This window comes from Elephas maximus, chromosome 4 (assembly GCF_024166365.1).
Source record: "Elephas maximus indicus isolate mEleMax1 chromosome 4, mEleMax1 primary haplotype, whole genome shotgun sequence".
Classification (NCBI taxonomy): domain Eukaryota; kingdom Metazoa; phylum Chordata; class Mammalia; order Proboscidea; family Elephantidae; genus Elephas; species Elephas maximus.
This window is the reverse complement of record NC_064822.1, coordinates 168,191,904-168,217,933: the sequence shown is the minus strand read 5'-3', so window position 1 is coordinate 168,217,933 and position 26,030 is coordinate 168,191,904. Positions and strand designations below refer to the sequence as shown.

The following is a 26,030-nucleotide window of genomic DNA, read 5'->3' as shown; positions in this document are numbered from 1 at the left end:
AGATCTTCAATTTTCTTAGGATGTATTTCAAAGCATTAACTATTTGCGTTATGCTTTTTTTGAATAAAATAGTACATTTCAAATTTTCACTTCAAGGGTGGTCCTTTTCTAGAAATAAATTTTAAATAGCATGTCCAACTTTTCATTCTCATGACACTATGGTTTAGAGGTATGAGTTAATGAAGGATAATTACTGTACTGCAAAGACTAAAATGTCATTAAAATTGTGTCAGAATATATGTTTTCTTGCACACAGACATCACTATCTAAACACTATCTCAGAGGAGGCAGAGCCAACATGGTACAACAGACAATCATCACACCATCCCTCTGCAGCAAAGACCCAAAAAACTAAAACAGATGCAAACGTCAATCCTGGAACCCTAATTACCAAACAAAGGAACAAAGAACTCGATCAAGCACCAAATGGGATAAGAAACTGAAAGAGAACAAAGAACGAGGAGAGCTAGGAGTGGAGACCCTATACCAGCTAACAAGGCCAGGTTCACTATCTTGGGCCTCAGTCACCAAAGAACTCAGACAGAGAGTACAGGAAGACAAATTCACGGAGCTCCCAACAGGAGACAGAGCACCCAGTAACCAGGGATACACTTTCCCACCCTACACTTTTCTTCCCTGTGCAAGACCTTGGCTCCCTGCGAACAGGCCACAGTCACTCAGCTTGAGAGATACCACCAACTCACTGCTGCCAGAATTCACCATCTTGGGCTACAGCTGCCAAAGAACTCCAGACTAGTGAATATAGGAAGGGAACTTCACAGAGCTCCCAGCAGGAGACAAAGCACCAGGTAACCTGGGATACACGCTTCCCCCCCCCGCCCACATCCTTTTCCCTCTATGTGGCCTCCACTGCTTGCTCAGAGAAACACTATCTGACTTGCACTGAGGTCCATCCCACCCCCAATGGCCAGCCCCTTCAGTGCCATTTCTTGTTTGGTTTGTATTTGTTTGTTTATTTTTATTTTTTGCTTCTCTCCCTTTTCTTTCTCCTGCCCAGGTAGCCCCATGTGCCATCCCTTCCCCTTCTTGACAGGCTCTGATTTTTTGGCCTGTTTGCTTTGGGGCTTTTTTATTTTTGACTTTTTTTGTTGTTTTTGTCTCTCTCCCTTCCTCCTTTTTCTTTCTCCCGCTGAGCTAGCCCTTTGTCCCATCCCCTCCTCTTCTTGAGAGGCTCTGATTTTTTTGTTTTGTTTTGTTCGCTTTTTGTTTGTTTGTTGTTGTTTATTTGTTTGGTTTTTTATTTTTGGGGGGGCTTCCCCTGTTGTGTCTGTTTCCCTTCTTTCCTTTCCTTTCTTCTGCCCAGATAGCCCGATGTGCCATTCCCTCAACTTCTTGATGGGCTGTGATTTTTGGGGTTTGTTCGCTTGGTTTTTTTTTTTTCCTTCTTCTTTTTTTCTGTTTCTTCTCTCTCAACTTTCCTTTCTCCCACCCACCCAGCCTTGTGCAGAACCCCTACCCCTTCTGGAGGGGCCATGCTGCACAGTTCAGTTGGACAGTCACTGCTCATGGCCTCCTTGGGTCTGCACCATGGTCACCAACCAGCTCCTTCTGTGCCATTTTATTTATTTTTGTTTGTTTTGGTCTTTTTTCGTTGTTGTTGTTGTTGTTTCTTCTCTCCCCGCCCCCCTTTCCTTTCCCTCATCCACCCAGCCCTGTATGCCGCCCCCAATTCTTAATGGGCTGTTCTGTACCACTTGGCTGGAGAGCCTCTGGCACAAGGGCTCCCCGATCTGTGCTGGCCTTACAGGCCAGCTCCCTCAGCACCATATTTTATACTTATCTTTTCCCTTCTCCTTTTCTTTCTCCCTCCCACCTAGGCCCTGTGCTGTCTCTGCCCCTTCCTGAAGGGCCATGCTGTAACAGCTGGCAAGAAAGACATCAGTTTGCCGCCACCCCAATTCTGTCCCCCCAACAGCTGGTGCCCCCACTTTTTTTGTTGTTGTTTTTATTCATTTGTTTGATTGATGGTTTCTTCTCCTTCTCCTCTTTCTTTTCCTTTCTCCTGCCCACCTAGCCCCATCTGCCACCCACACTGCTTCTCAACAGGCCAAGTCATACCACTAGGCTAGAGAGCCAGCAGCACACAGTCTTGCTGGGTCTACCCTGAACCCATCCACCAAATCCTACCACACCACCATTTTACTTACTTCTGTTCTACTTCATTTTTGTTTTTCTTTTTTTTTTACCTTTGTTTTTCTCTCCTTTCACCCACCCACTTATCTCCGCACATCACATCCTCTTCTTTCCCTCCTGCCTATCTGCACCATGCATGGAGTGCCACACTCACAAGCAGTACCAATACAGTCCCCCAGACCCCACCCTGCCATATCCCCCAGCCCCGCCCCATCACCCCCAGTTTGTGCCACAAAATACCCATCCCCACCCTTCCACCGTCACTGGACCTGCCCTGCTGCACCATAGCTATCCACTTGGACAAGGTGGTGAGAAGTATCATGCCCACAGGCAAACAAGCACCAAAACATGCCCAGCCCACCTTTCAGACATAACCAAATGAAACAAAAAAGCAGGACAAAATAATCAAATCTACAATCAATAAATGAATGAAATAATTCCTGAATGTCTCAGAGACAGCAGACAAAATCAAAACATAAAAAAACAGGAGACATCAGAATGAGTCCAGCACAACTAGATGGTGCCTGGCCACCACTGCCAACTCTGACAGAGATCACAATAGAGGATCCCAGGCAGAGCTGGAGAAAAATGTAGAACAAAATTCTAACTCATTAAAAAAAAAAAAAAAATGAGACTTACTGGTCTGACACAGGCTGGAGAAACCCCGAGAGTATGGCCCCCAGACACCCCTTTAGCTCCGTAATGAAGTCATTCCTGAGGCTCACCCTTCAGCCAAAGATTAAACAGGCCCATGAAAGAGACTAAAGGGGATCACCAGCCCAGGGGCAAGAACTAGAAGGAAGGAAGGGACAGGAAAGCTGGTAATAGGAACCCAAGGTCGAGAAGGGGAGACATGTCGTGAGGTTGGCAACCAATGTCACAAAACAATATGTGTACTAACTGTTTAATGAAAAGCTAGTTTGTGCTGTAAACCTTCATCTAAAGTACAATAAAAAATAAAAACAGGAGAGGATGGCTCCAGAAAGCAACCAAAACAAAACATCAGATGACCTTCTGCTAGAAGAAAAGGCACTGGAAAAACCTGATATGGAATTCTGAATTCAGGGTTCTCCAACAGATGAAGGAAAATGCTGACAAAAATAAGGAAAAAATAGGCAAAATCATGGAAAAGACAGACAAAATCATGGAACAGACAGACAAAACAATGGAATAAATCAGGAAAATGATGCAGGAACAAAATATCAAAATATAATAAACAATTAGAAATCATACAAAAACAGCAATTAGAAATCCAAAAAATTAACAAGATTTCAGGAATGAATAGTGCAATATAGGTCTTAAGCACAAATTTAAAACGATGGACAGAATCAGCAAAAGTGAAGACAAATCCTTGGATATCACTTTGTTTAAGAAAAAAATCAGAGAAAAGAACAATATGGGATACAATCAAAAACTAACATTTGCGTGTGATTGGAGTTCCAGAATAGGGGGAAAAATGGAAAACACAGAGAGGATGACTGAAAATTTGTTCACAGAAAAGGTCCCTAATATTATGAAAGATGAAAAGCCGAGTATTCAAGAAACTCAACCAACCCCATATAGGATAGACCCCAAAAGAAAAACATCAAGACATACTCACTAAAACCAAAGAGAAAGAATCCTGAGAGTAGCTCAAGAAAAATGAAAAGTCACATACACAGGGAAAACAATATGACTAGGCTCTGGTTACTCAGCAGAAACCATGCAGGCAAGAAGGCAATGGGATGACATAAATAAAATCTTGAAGGAAAAAACTGCCAGTCAAGAATAATAGATCCTGCAAAGCTCTCTTAAATATGATGGCAAAATCAGGACATTTCCAGATAAACAGAAATTAAGGGAATATGTAAAATCCAAACCAAACTTACGAAAATTATTAAAGGGAGTCCTTCATTTAGAGAACCAACATCAGACAACAACCTGAATCTAACACATAAGACAGCATCAGCCAGATACCAACCTATATAATGAACTCTAAAGGATAAAACAAAACTAAAAAATTTACAACAGGGAACCAGAGATGTCAATCTGTAAATGACAACATCAGAACAATAAAAGAGGAAATAAATGGTGTAGGTATAGAACTTTGAAATGGAGAGGAAATCAAAACATTACCAAGTAATAAAAGACTGCTTTGAACTTAGGAAGATGGGATAAATTTCAAGGTAATCACAAAGAAAGTTAACAAATCTACTCATCAAAATTGAAAGAAAAACATATAGTCTCAGTAAACACAAAATCTACAAAAATGAAATGAATTCAAAAAAAGAAATACACAAACAAAAGGAATTCAGCACAGAAGAGTAAAAGGAACAAAGAAAACGTCAGCACCACAGAAAAAGCACTACAAAATGACAGCAATAAACTCACACCTATCAATAATTACACTGAATGTAAATCACTTAAACGTACCCATAAAGAGACAGACAGTGACAAAATGGATAAAAAAACAGGACTCATCAATATTCTGTCTACAAGAGACACACCTTAGAAACAAAGACATAAATTTCCTAAAAATCAAAGGGTTGAAAAAAATATATCGAGCCAACTAAAAAACTAACCCACTGCCATCAAGTCAATTCCGACTCACGGCGACCCTATAGGACAGGGTAGAACTGCCCCGCAGAGTTTCCAAGGATGCCTGGCGCATTCGAACTGCCGGCCTCTTGGTTAACAGCCATAGCACTTAACCACTACGCCACCAGGGTTTCCATCAACCAACAGCTACCAAAAAAGGGTAAGAGTAGCAATACTAATCTCAGATAAAATACACTTTAAAACAAAAATCTACCATAAAAGACAAAGAAGGGCATTATATAGTGATTAAAAAGACAATCCACCATGAAAACATAACCACAATAAATATCTACACACCCAGTGACAGGGCTCCAGAATATATAAAACAAACTCTAACAGCTCTGAAAAGAGAAATTAACAGTTCCACAATCATAGTAGTAGACTTCAACACATCACCCTCGGTAAAGGACAGAACATCTAGAAAGAAACTCAACAAAGATACAGAAGATCTACAGGCCACAATCAACCAACTTGACCTCATAGACATACAAAGAACAATCCACACAACAGCAGCAAAGTACACATTCTTTTCCAATGCACGTGCAACATTTTCCAGAATAGACCACATTTTAGGCCACAAAGCAACCCTCAACAAAATCCAAAACACTATAATAATACAAAGTATCTACTCTGGTCACAATGCCATCAAAGTAGAAATTAGTAACGGGAAGAGCAAGGGAAAAAAAATCAAATACATGGAAACTGAATAACGCTGTGCTTAAAAACCATTGGGTAATAGAAGAGATGAAAGACAGAATCAAAAGATTCCAAGAATGAGAACAAAGCATGCCAAAACGTTCAGGACACAGCAAAGGCAGAGCTCAGAGGTCCATTTATAGCATTGGACGCACACATCAAAAAAAGGACAAAATCAATACATTAGCTACACAACTTGAACAAAGTGAAAAGAGAACAGCAAAAGAAGCCCACAACCAGCAGAAGAAAGGAAATAATAAAGATCAGAGCAGAAATAAATGAAATAGAGAATAGAAAAACAGCAGAAAGAATTAACAAAACCCAAAGTTGGTTCTTTGAAAGGATCAACAAAATCAACAAACCACTGACAAAACTGACAAAAGAAAAACAGTCAAGGATGCAAATAACCCAAATAAGAAACAAAATGGGGGACATTACAACAGACGCAACTAAATATTGACCATCTCAGTCCCTATTGTTACAGCTCAATAAAGACCAAAACCAAACTAGTTGCCGTCAAGTCATTTTCAACTCACGGTGACCCAATGTGAGTCAGAGTAGAGCTGTGCTCCATAAAGTTCTCAATAGCTGATTTTTCTAAAGTAGATTGCCAGGCCTTTTTTCTGAGGCACCTCTGGGTGGGTTAGAACTGCCAACATTTCATTTAGTAGTCAATCACTTAACCTTTTGTGCTACCCAGGCAGCCCTTACAGTTGAATAAAATCCACTGTCAGTCGAGTCAATCCCAACCCATAGCAACCCTATAAGTCAGAGTAGAACTGCCTCATAGGGTTTCCAAGGATTCAAACTGTGTAAGTCAGAGTAGAACTGCCCCACAGGGTTTCCAAGGAGCAGCTGGTGCATTCAAACTGCCGAACTTTTGGTTAGCAGCTGAGGAGTTAACCATAAGAAAGCAAATATCACCACTGCCGAAGGTTCAATGTAGTCAATAATCAAAAAACGTTGGTTTAGGAAGGTTTAGTTGCTATGGTGACGTGGTTGGCTTGCAGCTGGGGTGGTGACAAGGCTGAAGCAGGCCCAGGTCTGCCTCTCCCAGCTGAGATTCATGGATTCCAGGTAAACTGGAGGAACAAGCATCACGAAGAGAAATATATACAAAAAGGCTGTTATGCTGAAGCGTAACTGTTATTTCAGAAGTCCAGCATCTGGTTTACTTAACAATACAAAATACATTAAATGATTCCCCAAATCACCTAACTGTTAGCATCATGTGTGTATTACAGTAAGTTTTTGCTTGGTTTTTTAATAAATATTATTTGTTCCTGGAAAATAAAAAGGTGGTTTAAGCAGGAAATCATTAAGAGGTATATGCATACATTCACACCACAAACATTTTAACTTAAAGCATATAAATGTTGTCATCGATTGAATTATATCCCCCAAAAAAAGTCTGTATCAACTTGGTTAGGCCATGATTCCAAGTATCTTGTGGTTGTCCTCCATTTTGTAACTGTATGTTGAGAGGATTAGGGGGCGATTGTATAACACCACCCTTACCCAGGTCACCTCCCTGATCCAAGGTAAAGGGAGTTTCCCTGGGGTGTGGCCTGCATCAGCTTTTCTCTCTTAAGAGATAAAAGGAAAGGGAAGCATCAGAGAGCTAGGGATCTCATACCACCAAGACAGCCGCACCAGTAGCAGAGCGCATCCTTTGGACCCGGGGTCTCTGCGCCTGAGAAGCTCCTCGACCAGGGGAACATTGAGGACAAGGACCTTCCCCCAGAGCCAACAGTGAGAGAAAGCTGTCCCCTAGAGCCTACGCCCTAAATTTGGACTCGTAACTTACTAGACTGTGAGAAAAGAAATTTCTCTTTCTTAAAGCCATCCACTTGTGGTATTTCTGTTATGGCAGCACTAGATGACTAAGACAAATCTTCATTCATTTGCCCTTGTGTTGGTGCAGGACCAAGGCTGACAGATGAGCACAGGTCCACTGTACGGCTTCCTGGCATATAAACCACATCCACTCTGAGTCATCTCATTTCCAGCTTTGTGTTTCTTTCAAAATTCTTAACACTTTTGAAGCAATTTGGGTACAGAATCTTTCCAGTTTTTTTTTTTAAATAAGTTTTTCTAAATCTTGTTCCTACAGTTGCCATATCCACTACCAAATGAACAGCAGTTTTTGATAACTTGTTCTTTTCTGAATCTTTCCAAAGCATTCAACTGAGTTTTCTTAGAAAATCATAATTCTCTCTCTTTTTTTTTTTTTTTTTACCTTTGACAGTTTATGTGTATTTGGTTAAATGACACAACTGCAAAGCCAACTCTTCAGACAAGGATTGGACTGGACAATTGGTTGGAGACGGATGCTGGTGAGGAGTGAGCTTCTTGGATCAGGTGGACACTTGAGACTATGTTGGCGTCTCCTCCCTGAAGGGGAGATGAGAGGGTACAGGGGGTCTGAAGCTGGTGAAATGGACACGAAAAGAGAGAGCGGAGGGAGGGAGCGGGCTGTCTCATTAGGGGGAGAGCAATTGGGAGTATGTAGCAAGCTATATATAAGTTTCTGTGTAACAGACTGATTTGATTTGTAAACTTTTACTTAAAGCACAATAAAAATTTTAAAAAATAAATCACACAACTGCAATAAAAAATACAACTATCATAAACACATTTGGAACGAACACAGGTGACAACTGATAAGCATAGAGTAAAACAGGTGGGAGGAGAAACAAGCAAGCAGCCCAGAGAGTGGCCATCAGGCTGGGAAAGGTCTTCGGGGCCACTGGCTTTGGTCAATGTTTTTAAGAAAGTGGAGGTTAACTGTTAACTCAGCAAGTTGATTAAGGTGAACTGGTTAAGAGAGGAGCCCCTGGGTGGTGCAAGCAGTTAATGCACTGGGCTGCTAACTGAAAGGTTGGAGGTTCAAGTCCACCCAGAGGCACCTTGGAAGAAAGGCCTGGCAATCTACTTCTAAAAAAATCAGCCATTGAAAAACCTATGGGGCACAGTTCTACTCTGACACTCATGTAGTCGCCATGAATCTGAGTCAACTCAACAGCAACTGGTTTGGTTAAGAGAGTTTCTGCTATCTTCACCAATAAACCTATCACTGATAAAATTAGCCACCAATGAAGCATCCTTTCCCATTTAACACTAGCACATCTATCCAGACCCGTGTGTACTGACTGGTCCATGGATAATACCAATGTTGTTGTGGTGTGCCTTTGAGGCCATTCCAACTCACAGAGACCCATATAGGGCAGAGTAGAACTGCCTCACAGGGCTTTTAAGACTGTAATCTTTACAGAAGCAGATTGTCACATCCTTCTCCCACGTAGTGGCTGGTGGGTTCAAACTGATAACCTCTGGGTTAGCAGCTGATCACTTAACCACTGTGCCACCAGCACTCCTTGGTAACATTAAGAGCAAATGCTTATACAGAACTTATTATGTTCTTGGACCAGGGTGTTAATGAATTCTAAGTGAGTTCATACATTAATTCATGAGGTAGGTGCTATTATTAACCCAGAGAGAAGCAGAGAGAGGTCAAGTAACTTGTTCAAAGTCCTATAACTGGGGCACATGTTGTTGTTAGGTGCCGACTCATACTGAGCCTATGTACAACAGAACAAAACCTTGCCTGGTCCTGCGCCACCCTCACAGTCATCGTTATGCTCGAGCACTGTTGCATTCACTGTGTCAATCCATCTCATTGAGGGTCTTTCTCATGGGGTATGTGATGGAGTAGTATTCTAACCTGGACTGTCTGTTCAATAGCTGTTGCTCTGAACCCTGACACTGTGATCCCTCTCACTATGATGATCAAATGTTGTAAATATCTAACAATACAAGTCGAATTAAACACAAAGTGAAATTTCAAGTCTTGTAAAACATGGAGGATTTCATGAAGTCACTGGAAGTGGTGTTGGGGAACAGGCAGAATTGCAACCAAAGTCAATGAACAAAGAGGGAGCTAGAAGAATCAGTTAACAATTGAGGAGAAAACTGACAAGGTTAATAAAAGAGGCCCATGTGGTATAAATGATCTTATTGAACATTAAACCACTATTTACTGAGCTCCCACAATGTGCCACCCACTGTTGTAGGTACTGGGGATACAGCCTTGAACAAACACCAAATCTCTACACTCATGGAGCTTATATTTATTCTCTGTAAGAGACAGACCGTAAACATCACTATCCGGACAGATAGATTAAGAATGACCCTTGGAAAAACTGAAGTTATCAAACATTTTTTGCAAAAATGAACCTTTTCATATTCTCCTTCAAAAGCCAAGTGCTAATGGAAAACTTTGGGAAAGGATAAGGGTGATGGCTGGACAAAATGATAAACATAATTAATCACACGTGAGGACTGCTGAAAAGGCAAATGTTTTGTTACATACATATTACCACAATTTTAAAAAATTAAAAAAAAAAGCCAAATGTGAAATACCCACCCACTGCCATCAAGTCAATTCCTACTCATAGCAACCCTATAGGGCAGAGTAGAACTGCCCCATAGGGTCTCCAAGGCTGTAATCTTTACAGAAGCAAACTGCCACAACTTTCTCCCACAGAACAACTAGTGGGTTAGAACCATGGGTTTGAACCACTGACCTTTTGATTAGCACCAGAGCACTTAACCACTGGGACACCAGAGCTCCTTAAATGTGAAATAGAGGACTTTATATCATGCAATCATAAAACTATTGGAAAAAATATGCACCTCCACTTAAAGAAATTAGTACCTGAACCACTCTTTGTTCATAGTAAAAATTAGATAGACGCGTAGTTGCAACTATAACCTAAATTTTTTGATTGTTAACTAACTAAATGTAAGATAGAGTGTTTTCCTGATTTTAGATTCATTTTCAAATTAAAGATCCAACCAAACCTCTCTTTATTTAGCATGAAATGTTGGCCCCCTTTGTAAAGTGACTTGGTTCTAGTTGACCTGTTTTTCTGCCACCAATCACTGAGCAAGGATCGTGGTCCTAAGGAGGATGACCAAAGATCATTACCTATCCAGCAAAACCGTACTTGGCCCAAAAGGTAAGATGAGTGTTCAGAATGCCAGGGTTCAGAATTAATAAAACTTTAAGCATTAAGGGCCACAAAATATTCTGGAAGGATGTGACATATGTCGACGAAGAGATATCTATTAGCCAAAGGAGTTAATCAATAAAGTTGATTCGACAAATTAAGAATGAGTGTGCTGGAGAGCGTGGGCATGCCCTTATAAAGATCTGAACTAATCCTTTGAGGTTTACTTTTATTTGTCCTAGGTTTTGACATCCCTTGCCTAAAGAGTTTCACATTATGTTCTTCCTGCTTGCTAAATTTACTGGGTGTTTGAATACCACGTTTTAAATCTAATTTTCTGATAAGAAACCCATACATTTGCTAAAAAATACATATAAAAAGGTATGCCAGCAACAGCCTTATTCCCACCCTTATTCCTCATCTGCTCAGGGCTCACTGAGTGTGACCTCCTCCTCCCTCCACCATATACGGATAAACTTCTATTGATTTCTTCATGCAGGCAAATACAAAAATGTATTATTTTTCTCCACTTTTTTTTTCTCACTTACTTTGTTCTGCATCTTGCTTTTTTGTAAGTAACAACGTATCTCGGAGATTTTTTCATACCAGTTTATTGACACATAGAGTATACTATGTATAAAAAAAGGTGCTCTGGTGGTGCAGTGGTTAACTGCTCAGCTGCTAAGTGAAAGTTTGGCAGTTCAAATCCACCAACTGCTTCAGTAAAGATTTACAGTCTTGGAACCTTATGGGGAAGCTCTACTCTGTCCTACGGGGTCGCTATGAGCTGGATATGTATAGAGATCTTTTGCTTAAGGAATACTTTAAATAAACGACATTTATTTAACCAGTCTTCTACTGGTGGACATTTGTATTGTTCCCAATCTTTTGCTACAATTAGTAATCTTGCAGATATGCCATTCTTCACAAGAGAGGAAATATATGTATCAAAAAAAAATAAACACACACATTCTCTCCAGTCGGTTCCAACCCATAGTGACCCCATGTACAACAGAATGAAACATTGCGTAGTGGTCCTGTGTGCCATTCTCACAATAGTAAACATGTTTGAGCCTGCTGTTGCAGCCACTGTGTCAATCCGTTTCATTGACGGTCTTCCTCTTTTTTGCACTCTACTTAACCAAGAATGATGTCCTCCAAAGACTGGTCCTTCCTGATAATATGTACAAAGTAAGCGAGACAAAGTCTCACCATCCTCGCATACACACATATATATATTTGTGATTCTGACAGATATTACCAAGGTCCCCTCAGAGCAATCAAAAACTGAATCAATTTATATTCCCACCAGCAACGTATGTATGAGAAAGCCTGTTTCCCTAAAGTCTCACCCATAGAGCGTGGATCTCTGCCAATCCAGCGGAGCCCTGGTGGCGTAGTAGTTAAGAGCTATAGCTGCTAACCAAAAGGTTGGCAGTTTGAATCCACCAGTCGCTCCTTGGAAGCCCTATGGGGCAGTCCTACATTGTCATAGATGAAAAATGGCATTAGTGAAGTTTTAAGTTGAACTTTTCTTCCTATTCACAAGGTTGAGCATCTTTTCAAGTCCAAGAGCCACTTGTCTATTTATCCAGTATTCTGAAGAAAAGCAAGGTAACAAAAAGAGAAGTATCTGACAAGGAAGATGAATTCCAATGTCATAATACAGGGTGGTTCTCCTTGTGGTTCTGGCTTAAACAGTTCAACCATGCTAAAAAAGATAAGAACAACATCACATTGATGTCAGCATGTAAAAGGGGGCTTATTCTGAGAACCATTCAAATCAAGGACCAACCACCAAATGTAGATCTTACCAAGTTTTCCCCCAAAGGGGCGTGCCCTGCCCTGGAGAAAAGGTTTGACATCCATACCCATAGTGAGTGCTCAAGGACTGGGTGGTGCAAGCTGTTAAGAGTCCACCTAGAGGCACTCCTGAAAGAAAGGCCTGGCAATCTACTTAAGAAAAATCAGCCACTGAAAATCCTTTAGAGCACAGTTCTACTCTGACACACGTGGGGTCGCCTTGAGTCCGAGTTAACTCCTCAGCAACTGGTGAGTGCTCAAGAAATATTCATTTGACAAATATTTATTGAGAGCCTTCATAGATCTTACCTTTCAGTTTGAGAAGACAACCAACATAACAAGGAAATAAATCATACAGTTGGCTGGGAGGTAGATAAGAAGACTAGATATGGAGGCTCAGAAGTGCTGTGGTAGAATTTTAAGCAGACTGATCAGGGCAGATCTCAGAGAGAGAGATTTGAACAAAGACATGAAGGAGATAAGGGAGAAAGCCTTCTGGAAGAGCACTGGGGCAAAAGGAACAGCCCGTGCAAATGCCATGAGATGTGCCTGGTATATTCAAGACAGCCAGGTGACCTGCGTGGTTGAAGCCCAGGGGTGGGGACAGAAGTCTGTGTCAGCAGTGAGATCAAAGGGGAGTTGTAGGAGATAAGGTCAAACACTTGTGGACCAAATGGAGAAATCTCTGCGTACTCCCAGCTCTGCACTGGCCTGGGACATCACTCCCATTACTACCTGATGTTTTTTGTTCTTATATACATCTTGCCCTTGCTATACTGACTTGGTTTTCCAGGAAGGGCAGAAGAAATCCAGCTTGAGCTGCTCAAGGAAGCAGAGAGCAGAAGATCCAAAAGCCCCAGGCATGATCAATACCTGTGTTTGTTGTTTTTGGTTGATGGCTCCTGGCAACAAGGGGACAATCCCGTGTCTGCTTTTCCTAGGCTTCCTCACCTCGCTAAATTTGAAATCCCTTCCTTGCAATACCTGTGATTTTAGCATCTCACAAGAGACATTAGCCTTGTCAGCTTATTTCCCCATTTCCAAATGACTTACATTTCAAGTTTACCTTGAGGTGAAGTTCATAACAAATGCATCAGGCACCTAACAAAGACCCAAACCCAGCCTCTGACAGGCTGGCCAATGAGTATCAAGTATTTGCCATGACTTTCAGCTATTGTTTTCTCAATAAAAAGTGTTGCAGAGAGCAGCTCTTTCTAAGAGGATCTACCTTGCTTCAGAAAGGAGAGAAGCAAGACTTGTCACTTGGGACTGAGATGTGCCAATGAGAAACCAATGAGAAACTACAGGGGCGAAAGGCCTGATAGGAAAGTCTCCTCCAAGTATGGAACATCTCTTCTCGTGTGGGCAAAACCACAACCGTTTCTGCAGACTCCTCCGTACACTATTCTCTATATTGCTCTTTTTTGTATCTTGAAACTCTATTCCTCTCTTGCCTTACCTCTTTTTCCCTCTTCCCCCTCCTCCTGGACACACAAAGTACAGAACATGGTTCACAGTGGAAAGGCTGCGGGGAGGGACTGGCCCTTTAATCTCTGCCATAAAGAGGTAAAAACCTTGGGCATCACCTTTCCCTCACCAACTACTGCAGATCTAGGAGTTTCATACCACTTAGGTAAGGCTGTGAATCCCTGGGTAGTACAAACAGTTAACACGCTTGGCTGCTAATTCTCAAGGTTTGAGGTTCACCCAGACGCACCTTGGAAGAAAGGCCGGTTGATCTCCTTAGAAAAAATCAGCCGCCGAAAGCCCTGTGGAACACTGTTCTACTCTGCCACATATGGCGTGGTCAAGAGTCGGAATCGACTCAACTTAGATGAGGATGAGTCCTGATATTTAAGCAATGTCCTCGATGGACAAGGCATAGAGCTGGCTGCTACGGAAAGAGGATCAGGGCATGACCCTGGCACTGAGAAAGTGACCCTCAGGAAAGGTGGAAGCCAAAACAAACGGAAAGTAAAACAGTAAAATGGCTACACAAGAGATGTCAGAAATGATTTGACAAGTTGAGAGCTCTGACTGAGCACACAGTGCCCAGCAGGGGCTTGGGCTGCTCCACTCAGGAAAAGCATAAGCCACACTCCCTAGGATCTTGACAGTGTTGTCTTTGGTGTGGGACAGAACTAGGTATGAGTTCTTCTTGCCTCCATCACTTATTAGCTGCGACATCAGCATCACACTGATGACATTTGTCACCTGTTTAAATCTCAGCCTCCCTGCATGAAAAATGAGGCTAGATACCCACTTCATGGCTGTGTTGGGTGGCACACTTGAAATACATGAGCTGTTTAGCACAGTGCTTTGACGTATCTGTACTCAATAAATGACGTCTTTCATGGAAATCTTGGTGGCGTAATGGTTAAGTGCTACGGATGCTAACCAAAAGATCAGCAGTTCGAACCCGCCAGGCGCTCCTTGGAAACCCTGCAGGGCAGTTCTACTCTGTCCTGTAGGGTCGCTGTGAGTCAGAATTGACTTGACCGCAATGGGTTTGGTTTGGTTTTTTATCATGACCTACACTTATCCCAACATGGCCAAAAAAGTGTCTTCCCAAGATTCTGTCCCATACCCAGTCTGAAAGTTCTACCACCTATCCTGAACCCCCTTCTGATGCCACGCTGTTCTGTGTCCAGGGTAATGAACAGTGTTCAGAGTACTGTTGAGTGCTAACTCAGCTCGGTAGCCCCAACCTCCCTATACATTCTGGGCCTCCCTACTGCCGGGCTCTCGGTCTTTCCCCAAGATGCCCCAGCAGCGTCTAGACCCCTTCCCTCACCATTAGCCACGCTGCGCTGTGGTCCTTCTGCCTGATCCCTGGCCCCCTGCCGCCCACCCTGCCCCTCACCTGATGTAGGGGAGGAAGGGGTTGACGTGCCCATTGAGCACGGCGACCACGTAGGAGATGATGAATGCAGCGGACGACCAGGTCACCAGGAGGAAGGGGACGAAGGCCATGCCCCTCAAGAAGCACAGCATCGCGACCCCGCCGCCGCCGCCGCCGCCGGGAAGGCGCTGAGCTCAGCCGGGCCGGGGCGCCGGGTGCGCCTGGCTGCCGGGGGGCCGGGGCCGCGCACGTGCCAAGCCCGCCGGGCGGCGGCCACCGAGCGACAGCAGCGGGCGGCCGGACGGAAGGTGCGCGGCCGTCGGGGCAGGCCCGGCCCCGGAGGGAGGGGAAGCGCGAAAAGCCAAGCGAAGCGCGGACGGCTAGGCGGCCGGGCCGGGGGTGGGTGGGGCGCGGGCGGCCCCGGCTTGTTGCGAAACGGGTGAAGTCACAAAGCGGCGGCCCCACCACCTTGGAGGCGAGCGGCGACCCCCCCGCGGACGCGACGCCAGGGCTGAAGGGACGCGGCGGACCGCTCCTTTCACTTTTGGTTCGGACACCGCGTGGGTGGCGCGGTGGGCAGCCCGGGGGGAGCGGCGGTAATACCGGCCCTGGCGCCCCACCCCGGCCCGGCCCGGCCTGCTCAGCTCGCGAGAAATGGATTAACTCCTCCCGCCCCCTCCTTTCCTCGGGGTTTCCGGGGTACGAGCCTTCGAACCCTGAGGGCCACCTCTCCGAGGAACAGCCGCCGGCAAGTGCTGGGGGAGGGGTGGCCACCGCGTGGTCACACCCATCCCATCCCGCCGTCCGGCGGCTGCTGCTGCGGGGATGGGGGGATCCGGGCAGAAGTGTTCGATGACGTTCCACAGGCCACGGGACAGAGATGTGGTGCAAACCTGGATAGTGAACACCTGGAAACCAGAACTCTGCAGATGCAGGTGGGGGTGGGATCAGGGTGGGACTGCTCATTCTGTTTTTAGTCAGAGTGAAGTTTCAGTATTGGTTTCCTAGAAATTAGATTTCCCTTTGTTTTCACGCAGATCTGGATTAGCCCAGACTTGGAATCATGTCCTAAAATGACTAACGGTGACTTGATACATTTAAAGCCTTGCAAAGGTGATCTGTGTTCTGGGGGTGCTTCCAAGCATTGAGATTTGGAAGTATGCTTTATGGATTCTAAGCCCCAGGCATGTTTTGAGGTCGTTGGGTCACTGGTAACCAAATGCCGTTTATTTCAGCCACACAAATGTTGGACAGGTGGTGCACCCTGCTTGTGGTTGGTTGCCTTCAAATCCCACCTGTTGCAGAGTAGAACTGCTCCATAGGGCGTTCAAGCCTGTGACTTTTGGGAACAGGCCTGTCTTCCGAGGCCTCTGGGTGGGTTTGAACCACCGACCTTTCTGCTAGTAGAGAAGCTCTTAACTGTTTGAGCCACCCAGGGAGTAGGGGTTCAGAATGACCAGTTGTGGTTCAGTGGACTACGACTCATGGCAACCCCATGTGTGGCAGGGTAGAACTGTACCACGTAGAGTTTTCGGTAGCTGATTTTTCCAAAGTAGATCACCAGTCCTTTCCTGCAAGGTGCCTTTGGGTGGCTTGACCCTCAAACCTCCAACTTTGGGGTTAGCAGCTGAGCATGTTAACAGTTTATACCACCCAGGGACAGAGGCTGAGAATACAAGGATTACATAGCACCATTAGGACTAGGAGACTGACACATCAAAATAAAACAAATTTATATGGAATATTAAATGGATTTAAAAAAGAAAAGAAAAGATCTATACAAAGCTGAGGAGGGCAGGGGGTGGCCCTGGGATGGATATGGGACCAGGAAAGGTTTCCTGGCAGATAACGGCGTTTTTGAAAAGTAAATCATTGCTAATCAGGCAAACAAAGATGAGTCTAGCTTTCCAGGTCAAGGAGAAAATGCATAGATTGTGAAATTGTTAAGTGCTAGGCAGGGAATAGACAGGTGGCCTGAGGCCAAGTCACTGAGAGCCCAAATAAGAACCTTGGATTTTATTTGGTAGTGATAAGAGTCATTAAGGTGTTTTAAGCAAGAAATATTAACAGACTCGTATTTCAGGAGATCATTGTGGCTGTTGGGTGATTGCCCACAATTTGATTCCACCATATTGAATAAACCAGAAGCTTTAAGGCTTTTTAGAAAGTGCAAAAGCTATCATCCTTACTGACCCATTGTACATCTCTACGTAGGTTTCTGTCTTCTGAAAACCACTCTTACTTCCTCTTTCCCCATCTCCTCCCCTTTCTCCTTTCCTACTCTGCTACTGATTCATCTTATTGAAAAAGCCTCCCTTAGGCAGAGGAATTATGACATCAAAAGGAATCCACCTATTCATTTTACCTTTGTGCTACTTAGGTAATTCCCCTACGCAATCCAATTGGCTAATAACTTTTTAATCCAAATATAATTACAAGAGGGGCCCTGGTAGCTCAGTGATTAAGATCTATGGCTGCTAATCAAAAGGTCAGCAGTTCAAAGCCACCAGCCACTCTAGAAACACTGTGGGGCAGTTCTACTCTGTCCTATAAGGTCGTTATGATTCAGAATCCACTCAACAGCAATGGGTTTGGTTTTTGGTTATAATTATAAAAGTTGTCTGCCTATAATGGAATTAGATATTTTGTTTAAAGTAAATATGTATACATAGGAAACCCTGGTAGCGTAGTGGTTAAGTGCTACGGCTGCTAACCAAGAGGTCGGCAGTTCGAATCCGCCAGGCGCTCCTTGGAAACTATCGGGCGGTTCTACTCTGTCCTATAGGGTCGCTATGAGTCGGAATCGACTCCACTGCAGTGGGCTTTTTTTTGGTTTTATGTATACATAAAGTAAGTATGTATTTAAAATAGGTATGTTTTAAATACTGTAAATAAGTAACTGTAGGGGCCTTAGTAGCTCAGTGGTTAAGATTTCAGCTGCTAACCAAAAGGTTTGCAGTTGGAATTCACCAGCAGCTCCTTGGAAACCCTATGGGGTAGTTCTACTCTGTTCTATAGGGTCAATATGAGTAGGAATTGACTCAGCAGCAACAGGTTTAAGTAACTATAGGTATAGTGTCAACATCCCTGAGAAGCACAATGCTACTTTCCCTTCTAAAAGTTTTCCATATCAATGATCCTGAAACACCCTGTCCTTGGAACAGTAAGGTTTATAACGCTAAAAAAAGCAAAGGTTCTGGAAGACAACTTTGATGCTAAGTACCTTTAGATATATAATAAAAACTGCGCTTCTCCCCTTGCATTGATTCCCCATAGGTAGGCCGAGGCCAAGTCACTGAGAGGCCAGCTTTTACAATTGTTTTGTTAGGTGCCGTTGAGTCAGTTCCAACTTATAGCGACCCTATGTATAACAGAACGAGATGTGGCCCCGTCCCGCACCTTACTCACAATATGTTTGAGCCCATTGTTATAACCACTGTGTCAATCCAACTCATTGAGGATTTCTCTTTGACATAGTAAAGAGTAAAAACCAAAACCAAACCTGTTGCTGTCAAGTGGATTCCAACACACAGCACCCCTACAGGACAAAGTAGAACTGCCTTATAGGATTTCCAAGGCAGTCATCCTTACATGAGCTGACTGCCACATTTATTTCTCCTGTGGAGCCGCTATTGTATTCGAATGGCCAACCTTTGGGTTAGCAGCCAAAAACTGTCACCACTACAGAACCAGGATCCTTAAGTAAAGAATAAAGTAAGGGTCTGGATGAAATGTCCTTTTGAAGACGAAGTCATTTTTCCTTGGTGGCCACTATTTATTAAAAGGCAGTGTGCCCCCATGATCTAATTTAATCTGCACACCAGCACTCAGACATTGTTGTCCCCTTTTTATAGATGAACAAACTGAGGCTTGAGGTCATATACATACTGAATAGGAAAAAAAAAAACCCATTGCTGTCGAGTTGATTCCAACTCATTGCGACCCTGTAGGACATACAACTGCCCCGTAGAGTTTCCAAGGAGTACCCAGTGGAATAGAACTGCTGACCTTTTGGTTAGCAGCCGTAGCTCTTAATCACTACACCAACAGAGTTTCCAGTGAATAGAGGTGAAGAGTTTGAATTCAGGTCTATCTGACTCCAAAGCTTGTGACCTTTAACATTTGTGGGTTCCAAAATTGAGATGCCTATATCACAATGATAAGCCTAGGTCTGAGCCCCAGCTCCATCTTAGCTTTTGCTTATTTCTCCTGCAACTGTCAAACCTTTAGTCAAACTTAAGTAGTAACAAAGAATTTCCCTTGAACCTTCAAACCATTAGTCGAACTTAAGTACATAACAAGGGATTTCTCCTGCAACCTTCAAACCCTTAGGTGGACTTAACTGCATAATAAAGGGAATGTTTTTCTCTGTGGCTAAATTACAGTAAAGATATGGAAAGAATATTCCTAAGGGAGGGTCATGACACAAGACCCTTATCAGGAACCCTCTAAGCAGCACTAATATTGCCATTTTGAATTGGGCAATCATATGTAAACTATGCTGGGAGTGACAAATTGAAGAAGAATGGTGTCACATTCATCCTCAAAAAGAACATTTTAAGATCTATCCTGAAGTACAATACTGACAGTGATAGGATAATATTCCTACACCTACGAGGAAGATCAGTTAATAGGACTATTATTCAAATTTACACACCAACTTCTGATGCCAAAGATAATGACATTGAAGATTTTTACCAACTCCTGCAGTCTGAGATTGATCAAACATGCAATCAAGATGCATTGATAATTACCGGTGATTCGAATTTGAAAGTTGGAAACAAAGAAGGATCTGCTGTTGGAAAATATGGCCTTGGTGATAGAAAAGCCTGAGATCAAATGATAGAATCATGCAAGACCAGTTCATTGCAAATACCTTTTTTCAACAACATAGAAGACGACTATACATACGAACAGTCATTAACAACCTGCGTTATGCAGATGACACAACCTTGCTTGCTGAAAGTGAAGAGGACTTGAAGCACTTTCTGATGAAGATCAAAGACCACAGCCTTTGGTATGGATTACACCTCAACATAAAGAAAACAAAAATTCTCTCAACTGAACCAGTAAGCAACACCATGATAAATGGAGGAAAGATTGAGGTTGTCAAGGATTTCATTTTACTTGGATCCACATTCAACACCCATGGAAGCAGCAGTCAAGAAATCAAAAGTTGCATTGTATTGGGCAAATCAGCTGCAAAAGACTTCTTCAAAGTGTTGAAAATCGAAGGTGTCACCTGGAAGACTAAGGTGTGCCTGACCCAAGCCATGGTGTTTTCAGTCGCCTCATGTGCATGCAAAAGCTGGGTAGTGCGTAAGGAAGACCGCAGAAGAACTGATGCCCTTGAATTGTGTTAGCAAAGGATATTGAATACACCGTGGACTGCCAAAAGAACAAACAAATCTGCCTTGGAAGAATTACAACCAGAAAGCTCGTTAGAAGCGTGGATGGCCAGACTACACCTTACATACTTTGGACATGTTCTCAGGAGGGATCAGTCCCTGGAAAAGGACATCATACTTGGTAAAATAGAGGGTCAGCCAAAAAGAGGAAGACCCTCAAGGAGATGGACTGACACAGTGGCTGCAACAATATGCTCAAGCAAAACAACAATAGTGAGGATGGCACAGGACTGGGCGGTGTTTCTTTCTGTTGTACATAGGGTTGCTGTGAGACAGAAGCAACTCGATGGCACCTAACAACAACAACAACATACGTATGGACCTTGCAAGATGAAATACTCAGAATCAAGTCAACTATATCTGTGGAAAGAGACAATGGAAAAGTTCAATATCATCAGTTAGAACAAGGCTGGGGCCAACTGAGGAACAAACCGTCAGGTGCTCATAAGCAAGTTCAAGTCGAAGATGAAGAAAACTAGAACAAGTCCACAAGAGCCAAAATACAACCTTGAATATATCCCACTTGAATTTAGAGACCATCTCAGGAATAGATTTGATGCATTGAACACTAATGTCCGAAGACCAGATGAGCTGTGGAATGACATCAAGGACATCATACATGAAGACAGCAAAAGGTCATTAAAAAGACAGGAAAGAAAGAAAAGACCAGAGTGCATGTCAGAAGAGACTCTGAAACTTGCTCTTGAACTTAGTGGCTAAAGCAAATGGAAGAAATCACCTAGAAGAGCTGAACAGAAGATTTTTTCAAAGGGTGGCTCAAGAAGGGGAAGTAAAATATAATGACATGTGCAAAGACCTGGAGTTAGAAAACCAAAAGAGAGGAACGCGCTCAGCGTTTCTCAAGCCGAAAAAACTGAAGAAAAAATTCAAGCCTCGAGTCGCAATAGTGAAGGATTCTACGGGGGAAATATTGAATAACAAAGGAAACATCAAAAGAAGATGGAAAAAATACAGAGTCACTGTAACAAAAAGGATTGGTTGACATTCAACCATTTCAGGAGGTAGCATATAACCAAGAAACAATGGTGTTGAAGGAAGAGGTCCAAGCTGCACTGAAGGCACTGGCGAAAAACAAGGCTCCGGGAATTGATGGAATAGTAATTAAGATGTTTCAACAAAGGAATGCAGCACTGGAGGTGTTCACTCGTCTGTGTCAAGAAATTTGGAAGACAGCTACCTGGCCAACTGACCGGAAGAGATCTATATTTGTGCCCATTCCAAAAGAAAGGCGATCCAACCAAATGCAGAAATTATCAAAGTATATCATTAATATCACACAGAAGTAAAATTTTGCTGAATATCATTCAGAAGAGGTTGCAGCAGTATATTGACAGTAACTGCCAGAAATTCAAGCCAGATTCAGAAGAGGATGTAGACCAAAGGATATCATTGCTGATGTCAGATGGATCTTGGCTGAAAGCAGAGACTATCAGGAAGATGTTTACATGTGTTTTATTGACTATGCACAGGCATTTGACTGTGTGGATCATAACAAATTATAAATAAGATTGCGAAGAATGAGAATTCCAGAACAGTTAACTGTACTCATGAGGAACCTGTACATAGACCAATAGGCAGTTGTCATGGATTGAATTGTGTTCCCCCAAAAATATGTGTCAACCTGGTTAGGCCATGATTCCCAGTATTGTGTTGTTGTCCTCCATTTTGTGATTGTAATTTTATGTTAAGAGGATGAGGATGGGATTGTAACACCATCCTTACTCAGGTCACCTCCCTGATCCAAGGTAATGGAAGTTTCCCTAGAGTGGCCTGCACCACCTTTTGTCTCTCAAGAGATAAAAAAGAAAGAGAAGCAAGCAGAGAGTTGGGGACCTCATACCACCAAGAAAGCAGCTCCAGGAGCAGAGCACTTCCTTTGGACACGGGGTCCCTGTGCCTGCGACCAGGGGAAGATTGAGGACAAGAACCTTCCTCCAGAGCCAACAGAGAGAGAAAGCCTTCCCCTGGAGCTGATGCCCTGAATTTGGACTTTTACCCTACTTTACTGTGAGGAAATAGATTTCTCTTGTTAAAGCCATCCATTGGTGGTGTTTCTGTTACAGCAGCACTAGATGACTAAGACAGTCCCCCTCCAGGAACTGGTCCTTCCTGATAACATATCTAAGGTACCTAAGACAAAATCTTGCCATCCTCACTTCCAAGGAGCACTCTGGCGATACTGTTTGCAAGACAGACTTGTTCATTCTTCTGGCAGCCCGTGGTATATTCAATATTCTTCGCCAGTATCATAATTCAAATGCATCAGTTCTTCTTTGATCTTCCTTATTCGTTGTCCAGCTTTCACATGCATATGAGATAATTGAAAATACCATGGCTTGGGTCAGATGCACCTTAGTCCTCAAAGTGACATCTTTGCTTTTTAACACTTTAAAGAGGTCTTTTGCAGCAGATGTGCCCAATGCAATACATCGTTTGATTCCTTGACTGCTGCTTCCATGGGCGTTTATGGTGAATCCAGGTAAAATGAAATCCTTGACAACTTCAGTCATTTCTCCGTTTATCATGATGTTGCTTACTGATCCACTTGTGAGGATTTTTGTTTTCTTTATGTTGAAGTATAATCCATACTGAAGGGCATAGTCTTTGATCTTCAGCAGTTAAGTGCTTCAAGCCTTCTTAGCTTTCAGCAAGCAAGATTGTGTCATCTGCATATTACAGGTTGTCTTTTTAATGATCTCTTGCTTTCTTCATGTATGATATCTTCCCACAACTCATCTGGTCTTCTGTCATTAGTATTCAGTGCATCAAATCTATTCTTGAGATGGTCTCCAAATTCAGGTGGAATATACTCAAGGTCGTATTTTGGCTCTCTTGAACTGGTTTTGATTTTTTTCAGCTTCAACTTGAATTTCTATATGAGCAACTGATGGTCTGTTCTACAGTCGCCCCCTAGCCTTGTTCTGACTGATGATGATATTGAGCTTTTCCATTGTCTCTTTCCATAGCCGTAGTTAATCTGATTCCTGCGTTTTCCATCCAGTGAGGTCCACATGTATAGTTGCGGTTTGTGTTGTTGAAAAAGCTATTTGCAATGAGTGAGTCTTGCAAAATTCTATCATTCGATCTCCAGTGTCATTTCTATAACCAAGGCCATATTTTCCAACTACTGATCCTTCTTCATTTCCAGCTTTTCACATTCCAATCACCAGTAATTATCAATGCATCTTGATTGCATGTTTGATTGATTTCAGACTGCAGAAGTTGGTAAAAATCTTCAGTTTCTTCATCTTTGGCCTTAGTGGTTGGTGTGTAAATTTGAATAATAGTCATATTAACTGGTCTTCCTTGAAGGTATATGAATATTATTTTATCACTGTCAGCATTGTACTTCAGGATAGATCTTTATTTTTGTTTTACTTATATGTATGTATGTATGTATATACTGACTTTAACAAAGAGAAATTTATTTTCTCACAGCCTAGTAGGCTAGAAGTCCAAATTTAGGGTGTCAGCTCCAGGGGAAGGCTTTCTCTCTCTGTTGGTACTGGAGGAAGGTCCTTCTCTTCCGTCTTCCCCTGGACTAGGAGCTTCTCTGTGCGGGAACCCTGGGTCCAAAGAACACACTTGGCTCCTGGTGCTGCTTTTTTTTTTTAATCGTACTTTAGGTGAAGGTTTACAGAACAAACTAGCTTCTCATTAAACAGTTAGTACACATATTGTTTTGTGACATTGGTTACCAACCCCACAACATGTCAACACTCCCCCTCGTCAACCTTGGGTTCCCTATTACCAGCTTTCCTGCCCACTCCTGCCTTCTAGTTCTTGCCCCTGGACTGGTGTGCCCCTTTAGTCTCGTTTTGGTTTATGGGCCTGTCTAATCTGTGGCTGAAGGGTGAACCTCAGGAATGATTTCATTACTGAGCAAAAAGGGTGTCCAGGGGCCATACTCTCGGGGTTTCTCCAGTCTCTGTCAGGCCAGTAAGTCTGGCCTTTTTTGTGAGTTAGAATTTTGTTCTATATTTTTCTCCAGCTTTGTCTGGGACCCTCTATTGTGATTCCTGTCAGAGAAGTTGGTGGTGGTAGCTGGGCACCATCTAGTTATACTGGACTTGGTCTGGTGGAGGCGGTGGTACTTGTGGTCCATTAGTTCTTTCGACTAATCTTTCTCGTGTATCTTTAGCTACCAAGGGGGTGAGACCAATGGAGTATCTTAGATGGCCACTCACAAGCTTTTAAGACTCCAGACACTACTCACCAAACTAGAATGTAAAACAGTTTCTTTATAAACTGTGTTATGCCAGTTGATCTAGATGTTCCCCGAAAGCATGGGCCCCACAACTTTTGGTGATGAATTGTATGCCATTCCCCTTCAATTTGTCATTCCTGGCATAGTAGACCACATGGTTGTCTGATTCAGGATGGCCAATGCCAGCCCATTTCAACTTACTAATGCCTACATATCCATCTTGATAGGCTCCATTTCATTTTGGACAACTTCCAATTTTTCTAGATTCATGCCGTGTACATTCCACATTTCTGTTATTAATGGATGCTTGAAGCTGCTTCTTCTCATTTTGAGTCGTGCCACATCATAAAATGAAGGTCCTGAAAGCTTGACTCCATCCATGTCATTAAGGTCAACTCTAAGGAGGCAGCTCTTCCCCAGTTGTATTTTCAGTGCCTTCCAACCTAAGGGGTTCATCTTCAAGCGCTCAGTCAATGTTCTGCTGCTATTCATAAGGTTTTCACTGGCCAGTTTTTTCAAAAGTAGACCACCAGGTCCTTCCTCCTAGTCTATCTTAGTCTGGAAGCTTTGCTGAACAGTGTCCATCAAGGGTGACCCTGCTGGTATTTGACATACCAATGGCATATCTTTCAGCATCACAGCAACATGCCAGGCACCACAGTATGACAAACTGACAGACCCATGGCGGTATAGGGGTTAGAATTCCAACACACATTTTAGAGGGTGAGAAACCATTTTAATTCTCTTGGAGTCCAGATTTCTGGGGTCCATGGAGTTCGAGTGGCCCACCCAGGCCATTTGCCCTTGGGTGTCCTTTTGAGCCCTTGATGAACTGGTTTTTCTAAAGTCAAAGTCACCGTAGGTGTCCTTTTGAACCTTGAGCCTTTTTTAAACAATTTCATCAATTTTATTTGCTCTAATACATGTACTACAATGATTTTGCACAAACATTTATGATTTTGTGAGCCAAAGGATATGATTATCCTCTAAGGTTCCCTTGTTTCACACTGATTGTGTGTGTGTGTGTGTGTGTGTGTGTGTGCTTTAGATGAAAGTTCACAGCTCAAGTTAGTTTCTCATACAAAAATTTATATTACATTGTTATATGACCCCAGCTGCTATCCCTATAAAGTGACCACACACTCCTCCTTTCCACCCCTGATTTCCCACGTCCATTCTCATCAGAGTCACTGTTAACCCCATGGCTTTGAATACAGAATTCAGAAGCAGTAAAGGTTTAGAGATTTTGTTTATTTCAAAGGAGATAGCACCAGTGCCCTTCGTGGGAAGCATGCCTGACTGCTATGCAG

At 43.0% G+C, this 26,030-nt stretch overlaps 1 protein-coding gene across 3 annotated transcripts in view; it reads right to left on the bottom strand.

The window, feature by feature from the left end:
- Window positions 1-15,330, bottom strand: part of DRAM1 (DNA damage regulated autophagy modulator 1) — a 53,234-nt gene extending 37,904 nt beyond the window's left edge. For all 3 annotated transcript variants that reach the window (XR_007517357.1, XM_049884185.1, XM_049884186.1), the window contains exon 1: window positions 15,106-15,330. Coding sequence is in view for 2 of the 3 variants with exons in the window: in XM_049884185.1 (XP_049740142.1) it covers window positions 15,106-15,236 (131 nt within the window). In the remaining variant the exon portion in view is untranslated. The remainder of the gene's footprint in view (window positions 1-15,105) is intronic.
- Window positions 15,331-26,030: the final 10,700 nt, after the last annotated feature.